The 9,306-nt window shown below is 53.6% G+C and overlaps 1 protein-coding gene across 1 annotated transcript; it reads right to left on the bottom strand.

Annotated features, from left to right (window-relative positions):
• Positions 1–4,692: 4,692 nt before the first annotated feature.
• LOC136480644 (vegetative cell wall protein gp1-like) lies at positions 4,693–5,142 on the bottom strand. The gene has a single exon (XM_066478127.1). The coding sequence runs from the start codon at positions 5,140–5,142 to the stop codon at positions 4,693–4,695; it is 450 nt and encodes a 149-aa protein (XP_066334224.1).
• Between the last annotated feature and the right edge of the window lie 4,164 nt (positions 5,143–9,306).

Below are 9,306 nucleotides of genomic sequence, written 5' to 3'. Positions count from 1 at the left end.
TGAGGTAGGCGACAGGGGAAGGAAGGGGCAGTAGAGATTCTTGTGTGCTTGTTCAATGAGAGTTTGCTTAATTATCCAATTTGAGGAGCTCCTACCGTGCTTGAGGAGGCAAATCATTCAAGAACTCAGAAAAATCAATTCACAGTCATAAAGCAATCAGCTCTTTTTTTTTTTTTTTTTTTTTTGCTCTGAAGCTATAACTGGACTCCCAATTGCCAATCTAAAGCTTAACACTACTCAAATAGGAATTTTGGTTTATTTCCAATTGATAGTCACCGAAAAATAATATCCAGTAGAATAATATGTAAAGTCCTTGCTGTTAGGGCTATTCAAGAGCAAATGTGTTACATGGTTCAGTTGATAGGCAGCTGCTCTCTGTGCCTTGTCAATCGGAGGTTGTAGTTGTAAGAGATCGGTGGTCGGGGCTTGAACGTCGTACGGCGGCGAGGCGCTGTGATCGCACGACGAGAAAGAGAGAGATGACGGCTAGGGTTCTGGAACTCCCGGCTCCCAGAGGGAAGCCGAGTAATGTGATTACTCTTTGCTTAAATCTGTCCACGGGAATTACAACTCCTATATATGGTTAATTGCTCTACTAATTATGGAAATAAACAATTAAAGATAAATATGGGCTTTTAGCCCCTAGCTCCTGCGCCTCATCTACCCACTAATGGGCCTCCTCCTGGCATATTGGATGCCGGTCATAACATCTCTCCCCGCCTGCACAAACAGCTCGTCCTCGAGCTGGAAGTCGGGAAACTGCTCGCGGAACTTTGGAAGAGACTCCCAAGTGGCGTCGTCGTCGGAAAGGCCTTGCCACTTGACCAGCAGGCGCCACTCACCGCGACGCTGCTGAGCCTGCAGGACGCGCTCTGGAGCAGGAAGATGCCGGCCGTCGAGGACCGGGGGCAGCTCGCCGGCTGAGGGTCGCCGCGGTGGGGCTTGAGCAGCCCCACGTGGAAGACGTCGTGAAGCCGTGCGCCATCCGGAAGCTGCAGGCGGTAGGCGACGGAACCGATGCGTTCCAGAACACGGAATGGACCGGCAAACTTCGGACCGAGCTTGCGCTTCGCCCGAGGGTCAAGGGACTGAGCCGTCCAGTGGAGCAGGCGCAGATAAACCCAATCCCCGACCGCAAACTCCACGTCGCGGTGCCCGGCGTTGTAGTACTTCTTAGACAGCTCCTGCGCCTGGAGAAGGCGCTGACGCACCTCGGCCAAGATCATGTCCCGGTCTCGGAGAAGCATCGCGGCGGCCTCGGAACGGGCCGACCCCGGCTGATACGGCATGATGGGTGGCGGAGGGCGACCGTAGACCACCTCGAATGGCGTGGCGCGCAGGGCCGTGTGGAACGAAGTGTTGTAGCAGTACTCGGCCGAAGACAGCCAATCCACCCATGCGCGTGGACGATCACCTGTGATACATCGAAGATACATGGCGATCACCTTGTTAACCACCTCGGACTGGCCGTCAGTCTGGGGGTGGAAAGCCGTGCTCATGCGCAGCTTGATGCCGGCGCATCGGAAGAGGTCGCGCCAAACATTCCTGGTGAACACCGGGTCCCTGTCGCTGACGATGGAGGAGGGGAACCCGTGCAACCGGACGATGCCGTCGAAGAAGGCGCGGGCGACGGACGCGGCGGTGTAGGGGTGGCCGAGCGCGATGAAGTGCGCGTACTTGGAGAAGCGGTCGACCACCGTGAGAATGACGGATTTGCCGCCCACCTTGGGCAGCCCCTCGATGAAGTCCATGGAAATGTCCGCCCACAGTTGGGAGGGCACCTCCAGCGGTTGCAGCAGGCCGGCTGGCTGCAACGTCTCCGTCTTGTTGCGCTGACAGGTACTGCAACGGCGCACCCAGTCCTGTACCAACGCACGATCGCCCGGGATGTAGAAGTCGGTGCGCAGGCGGTGGAGCGTCTTTTGGACACCCTCATGGCCGGCCGAGTGAGCCAGCAGCAGCGCCTGGGGGCGCAGGTCGCCATGGTCGGGGACGAAGATCCTACTGCCATGTAGCAGCAACCCACCATCCAGGCGCCAGGGGGCAGCCAGCGCCCCGGCGGCCAGCTGCTGGAGCAGGTGCTGGGCGTCCTCGGCCTCCCTGGTGGCGCGGCGCACATCGTTGAGGAAGGCGAAAGAGGGGCCCGAGAGAGCACACGCTGCACCCTCCGTGCCCTCAGCCACCCGCTCTGTGTCACGGCGAGACAAGGCGTCCGCCACGGTGTTGAGGCGGCCGGGACGGTACTCCACCGTGAAGTCGAAGCCAAAGAGTTTGCTGATCCACTGATGCTGAGGCACGGTGGACAAGCGCTGATCCAAGAGAAACTTTAAACTGTAATGGTCAGTGCGAATAAGAAAGTGTCGTCCCCAAAGGTATGGCCGCCGGTGGCGCACGGCCTGCACCAAACCGATGAGCTCGCGCTCGTAAGCTGCAAGCTTGAGATGTCGAGCCACGAACGGGCGGCTAAAGAAGGCGAGAGGTCTGGCGCCCTGGTGAAGGACAGCGCCGAACCCCACACCCAAAGCGTCGCAGTCCACCATGAACAGCTTGTCGAAGTCGGGCATCTGGAGCACGGGCCCGGTGGTGAGGGTGCGCTTCAGCGCCTGGAAGGCCTCCGCAGCCTCTGTGTCCCAGTCGAACGCGTCTCGCCGCAAGAGACGCGTCAGTGGAGCCGCGATGATCCCGAACTCCCGGATGAACTTCCGGTAGTAGCCCGCCAAGCCCAGGAAGCCACGAAGTCCCCGGGCCAAGCGTGGAGGTGGCCATGCCGCGACTGCGGCCACCTTGTCGGCGTCCATAGCGACGCTGTCAGCGGAGATGATGTGACCCAGGTAGGCCACTGACGTGGCCCCGAACGAGCACTTCGAGCGCTTGAGGTGGAGGTGGTGCGCTCGAAGCTCGTTGAGGACGATGGCGATGTGCTGCAGATGCTCCGCCCACGACGAGCTGTAGATGAGAATGTCGTCGAAGAAAACCAGCACAAACCTCCGCAGGTAGGGGCGAAGCACGTCGTTCATCAGCGCCTGGAACGTTGCCGGCACGTTGGAGAGCCCGAACGGCATGACCAGGAACTCATAGTGGCCATGGTGCGTGCGGAAGGCAGTCTTGGCGATGTCGTCGGGGTGCATCCGCACCTGGTGGTAGCCCGACCGCAAGTCGAGCTTAGTAAAGAAGCGAGCCCCATGGAGCTCGTCGAGGAGCTCGTCCACCACCGGGATCAGGAACTTGTCCTTGGACGTCTTGGCGTTGAGGGAGCGGTAGTCGATGCAGAAACACCAAGACGCGTCCGCCTTGCGGACCAACAACACCGGTGCGGAGAACGGCGAGGTGCTCGGCCGGATGATGCCCTGGGTGAGCATGGCCTCGCACTGGCGTTCCAGCTCATCCTTCTGCAGTTGGGGGTAGCGGTACGGTCGGACGGCAACCGGGGCCGTGTTGGGCAGCAGGTGGATGCGGTGGTCGTACGGCCTCGCCGGAGGGAGACCGCGCGGCTCGTCGAAGATGGCCGCGTGCTGCTTGAGGAGGTGATCCAACAGGGGCAGCTGGACGGCGGCAGCAGCCGCCGCAGCCTGCTGGGAAGGCTCGGGTGGGTCAGGGCCACCCATGCCCTGCCACTAGATCCGGCGTCCGCCGCGCCAGAACACCATGGTCTTGGCCTCCAAATCCCAAGTGATGGGGCCGAGCGTGCGCAGGTAATTGTAGCCGAGGATGAAGTCGAAGCAGGCCAAGTCGATGCCGGCGCACGTGACGGTGAAGGTCTCCCCTTCGATGGTGATGGGGACGTTCCGGGCGAGCCCAGCGCAGCGAAGTTTGTCCCCATTGGCCGCCGTGACGTGGAGGTGTTCCCCGCCATCCGGAGCGAACCCAAGGCGCCTCATCGTCGCCCCACTGAGAAAATTGTGGGTGGAGCCGGTGTCAAGCAACGCCAGCAGGCGCTCCCCCTTGATCATCACCGGCAGCAGCATGGTGTTGGACGTCCGAATGCCTGCAAAAGCATGGAGGGAGACCGCAAAGACATTAGCAACATCGGCCTCGCGAGCGGCATCTTCCTCCTGCAGAGCCGGCACGACCACATCCTCTTGTGGCGGCGCGGCTTCCTCAATGATGTCGTCGGCTGCCAGGTAGAGGAGGCGCGGGCACACGTGGCCCGGGGCGTAGAGCTCATCGCAATTGTAGCAGAGCCCCTGGCGGCGCCGTTCTTGCTGCTCGACTGGCGTGAGTCGCTGGAATGCGCGGCCGCCCGGGGCGCCCGCTCCCGCGGCTGGAGGAAGCGCAGCTAGCCCGGCCCCTGGTGCGCTCGCCGCTGGAAGGCCCGCCCGTTGGACCGGTCGGGCGGCACGTGCAGGAAGCGCCGGTGGAGTCGCAGCCGCCCGCCGCTCAAATGCGCGGGCGTAGTACATCGCCGTCTGCAGGTCCTGCGAGCGGTGGATCTCGACATCCACCCTGATGTGCTCCGGTAAGCCGCCGACAAAGAGCTCAGCACGCTGGCACGTAGAGACGTCCGGTGCGTGACAGGCGAGCACTTGGAAGCGGTCGGCGAACTCCTGGACGGTCATGGCGAAGAGCAGCCAGCCGACTGCCCTGTAGCGGCGGCCCAAAGCGAAAGCGACATAAGTCGCGGAAACGCTCCCACGTCGGCATGCCTTCGTCCTGCTCCAACCAGGGCGGCAGCGGGGACGGGGAGTGCAGGAACTAGATTTGTTGGATCGGCACCCCACCCGATGGGTTCGGCACGGACGGGCGCGGTGATGATCCGTGCACTTCGGGCGGCATGCCGTACTGGGGCGCCATCCCTGACGTAGCGATTGCGGGGGACGGCGGCGGCGGCAGTTGTTGTTGCGGCGGCCGTGGTGGGAGTTGCGGTTGGGGAGACGGCTGCACGTGATTTGATCCGCCCAGGAAGGCGCGAATCTCGCCCACCGCGCGGCCTAGATCGAGGATGGCCTGCGTGACTTCCTCGGGCGTGAGGACGGCCGGCCCTCCAGTGGCAGCGGGCGCCCCTGTGGAGCCTAGCGGCATCGGGGACGATGGAATCATGGCGTTGGTGGTAGGGGGTGGCAGCGGCACGGAGGTGGACGGCAGCGGAACGGAGGTGGAGGCCACGATCGGCGGCGTGGAAGAGGTGGGCAGAGGGAGCGACATCGAACCAGAGATCTCTGATACCAGGTTGATAGGCAGCTGCTCTCTGTGCCTTGTCGATCGGAGGTTGTAGCTGTAAGAGATCGGTGGTCGGGGCTTGAACGTCGTACGGCGGCGAGGCGCCGTGATCGCACGACGAGAGAGAGAGAGATGACGGCTAGGGTTCTGGAACTCCCGGCTCCCAGAGGGAAGCCGAGTAATGTGATTACTCTTTGCTTAAATCTGTCCACGAGAATTACAACTCCTATATATGGTTAATTGCTCTACTAATTATGGAAATAAACAATTAAAGATAAATATGGGCTTTTAGCCCCTAGCTCCTGCGCCTCATCTACCCACTAATGGGCCTCCTCCTGGCATATTGGATGCCGGTCATAACATCAGTACTCTTTTGGTCTTCACCATGTGTTGGTTGTTTCGGTAAGAAAATGTAAATTACTGGGTACACAGTTTTTTTGCAGTAATTAATGTAGGAGAAGCGGCTTTGGCGCGGCGGCGAGGAGGGGATGGGCACACAGGCAACCTCAAGGGTTGCCTACGTACAGGCTGCTGAACTTGTGACACTCGTCTTCGCCGTCGAGGGCATCCAAGGCCACTGGTGCGTTCTACGGGGAGTAGGAGGCTAAGGGCAGTGCCAACGTTTTCATCTTTTTGAGGGCGTTAGGAAGAGCATCGGCTGGTGAGTAAAGCGCCACCCAAATTCTCAGGATTCGAGTTCGTGTCATTCTGCCCATATTTTAATGAATAGAGTTGCAGTGTAGTGTATGTTTCCGTCATTTTGCATCTATTTTGGGATGTGGTTTAAATATATAATATTAGGGGACTTAATTAATTTGCTATGCCACGACTTGTAAGCATTTCGGTGTAATATTTGGGACTGACTTATTATGAGGCAACATGCTATGGATATATCAAATGTGTGTTATAACTTGTTATGTTACTGATTGTTGTATGCAAATGTGATATAGATAAATTTGAGATAGTTTCAACTGAAATTTGGCCAATTTTGTTTAAAAAAATTCAATTTGTTGATACTCTAAATGTTTTCATAAAAAAATTTATCGTTTCTGTGAGTTGTAATTTTTCTCTAAAAGAACTCAATAAGAACATTTCAATATTTTACCGATTCATAGTGTCTTCGGTTCTGCAGTGTTTCCTCCACTATAATCTATGTGGTGCAATGACTACCTTCTCTTTGATTCAGAAACATATTAACTGCTCCTTGGAAATATTGGTTAGCTGCCAAGATTATTGCATTTTTGGATCTCGAAATAGATAGATATGTTGATAAGGCACTGAATGGGCTGAGTATGTAGCTGTTTACATAATTTTATGAATGGGTGGGTGTTAACTGGGAGACAACAGATTGCTTCTTGTATAATCGAGTGCAAATACTATCTCTGTTCGTAGGTGATGGTTCAGTCACAGGGCGTAGAAGCAAATCTGAAAAAAATAGGAGCTAGCATGACAAATATGTGTAAGGTGCTTGCTCGAGCTCCATGACCTGATGAACTGATGTTTTTTTTAATCGTCTTAGTACAGCTTGTTGCTTGTAGGATATTCCAGGGCAATATTTTTATATATGCAATTTGAGGAGTGTCCTTACCAAATTAGTCTCATGAGTTGAGATGGCTGATGAAGAAAGACAAACTCCCATATTTCGTGGAAGCCATGTGAATACTCTTGGAATAAATATACTTTAGCTTAGATGCTTATGAAATTCTCGATGCATTATCATACAAATTATTTCAATATGCATTGACTAACAGTTCATTTTGACAGATACGTGATGGAGAGAAATTGTCTAAGCGTCTCTCGGCCAAGCAACTATGTAAGCAAACTCGACTTTTTCATGATGTGACTTTATTTTTATTTCAAGTAGGGTCCCTCCTTCAGGTTACTTCTTTTTATCTCTATATGTTCCAAGCACTTATAATCTTTTGATAATCATGAACTAATTTAAAACCACTAGCTGTGAACTAACTTGTGGAGCTTGGTTTTGACAGGGCATCTGTAATTCAAGCGCTAAAACTGGCGGTTTGGCGACTTTAAGTGAGAAAGAACTAGCAAAAAAAAAAGATAAACCACATCTACTGTGCCCATCAATTTTAAACATCTACTGTGCCCATCAATTTTGAATGATGATTGGAGAGAGTGTACAGTTTTGAATCCCACCCATCTTAGAATTCCTGGTATATTTTTCTGTTTTACCATGCCATTACTTAGCCACGTGGTTCTCCGCGGCTCCCTTTATCTCCCTTTGTTTTTATCTCTTGGTTCATGTAAGTGATTTTGAAGTTTATTTTTCCTGACATTCTTTGGGGTACCATTAGTTTATGCAATGCATTGTCGTATTAGCAAAACATAGAACTTGTGTTCACTCAATGCTATGGAAATAGCATTGACAAAGCACAATTAGTTTTTTTAGTGGAATTTTTAATAATATTTTTTGAAATAATAATTGCAAATCTAGAAGTTGTTATACATTTATTGTAGGTATAGCACTTGGTCGGCTACTGGACGGCCGACAGGGGTCCTGTCGGCCTCAGGAAGGCCGATAGGACCCCTGTCGCCACCTCAGGAGCCGATAAGGTTAACGTGGCAGCCGACGTCGGCCTATCGGCGCCAACAGAATACCTGTCGGCCACTGGGTGGTCGACAGGTCTGTCGGCATTCAAACAGCCAATTGCACTATTTCATGCTGTCCTTAATTATCACCCGATGTATTTTCCTAACACAACCATCACCAGGCATAAAAACATTGCCACTTTTCGAGCAACACTAAAAATATTTGCTCTCCTTTTCCGGACATATAACATCCATCACGCACTCTAACTTAAGGAACCTTACAAAGTTTTGACGGAACAAACACATTTGTAATATTAACCCAGCGCGGTACATGGACAAAAGTTGCATTACTAAATGGCATTTGTGGAACTCTAGGTAGCTAAGGTAAGTAGCCCCACCACTAATCCTAACATGCCTTAGAGAAATGAAACAAAGCACGACTTGCAATGGCATGTGTGGAACTCTGTACTTGTAATGTTCAGAGGTCCAACACTACTCCTAACATGTCTTAGGGAATTTAACTTGCTGGGTCTATTACATTGTTCTACTAGGTGCAGCGTGATTGTTTCCCCTTTCTGTCTTGTCCTAAAGATGGTTCTGCTGCATCATTCTTGTTCTTGAGAGCTACCTCACGGAATTTAAGCTCTTGCTCCTTACGCTTGATGGCTGCTTCACGCAGACTTAACTACTCCCTCCTCCTAGCAAGCTCATCCTCCTTACCCTTCAGACGGATTTGCTCCCTCGTCTATCGTTCCGCCTCGCGAGCCTGAGTCATCTTCACAAGGTATTGACCTTTGGTTTCCACCTCCCTTGGGACCCTTCCTGGCCATTCGGGCAGCTCCCGATCCACCCATTCTATCCACTTGCAAGGCTACGTGTATGGTGGTAGATGTCATTGATCAATATGAGAAAAGATAACCAGAAACAAAAGATTTAGTTCGCGTTCTTACCATAACGTCGTCATCTAGATCTAGGCACGCGAAGTACCTATGGTCGTAGTTATGATCATGATCCATGCACACGTGCAAGATCGTCCGAAACCCGCAACGGCACTTCGGCCGCTCACGCCACTGCGGGAGTTGAGTTGGGTTGGTCCTCCAGGACAACATTGTTTCGAAGTTGAATGGGGAGGGGAGGCAGAGGAGATGTGGTGTGGTGAACACATACAAGGCCTTTTATATAGCCGGTTTGTATGGTTCAGTGGACTTAGTCCATGTTGGTCCATGTTGAGAACGATCATGCCGGCTTGCATGCGTTGGTCGGGTGCAGAAAAAAGAGGAGAGCGTGTCGGCTTGCATGCGTTGGTCGAGTGCAGAAAAAAGAGGAGAGCATGGTGGCTTGCATGCTTTGGCGAGGTGCTCTGCATCATCAGCCCCATCTGTTCCACGATTCTTTTGTCCTCCTCACCCTGGTTAGCTTCCATGTACGGACCATACTCTTCCGCTTCTCCAACCTCTGTCGTGTTGTGAACCGCCTGAGGATCGCAAACATAGGTCTACTCAGCATTTGCGGCCTCTAAGTTGTCCTCTACTGCACCTGTGTTGCTACTCTCACCCTGTATGCCACCATCCAGCAACTCAACAAGCATGATGTTGAAAT

This window comes from Miscanthus floridulus, chromosome 9 (assembly GCF_019320115.1).
Source record: "Miscanthus floridulus cultivar M001 chromosome 9, ASM1932011v1, whole genome shotgun sequence".
NCBI classification, from domain to species: Eukaryota; Viridiplantae; Streptophyta; class Magnoliopsida; order Poales; family Poaceae; genus Miscanthus; species Miscanthus floridulus.
This window is presented reverse-complemented; position numbering and strand designations above follow the sequence as displayed.

Bases quoted from the DNA above. Each gene is read 5' to 3' on its own strand.
- LOC136480644 (XM_066478127.1), bottom strand. From the start codon at position 5,142: ATGTCGCTCCCTCTGCCCACCTCTTCCACGCCGCCGATCGTGGCCTCC.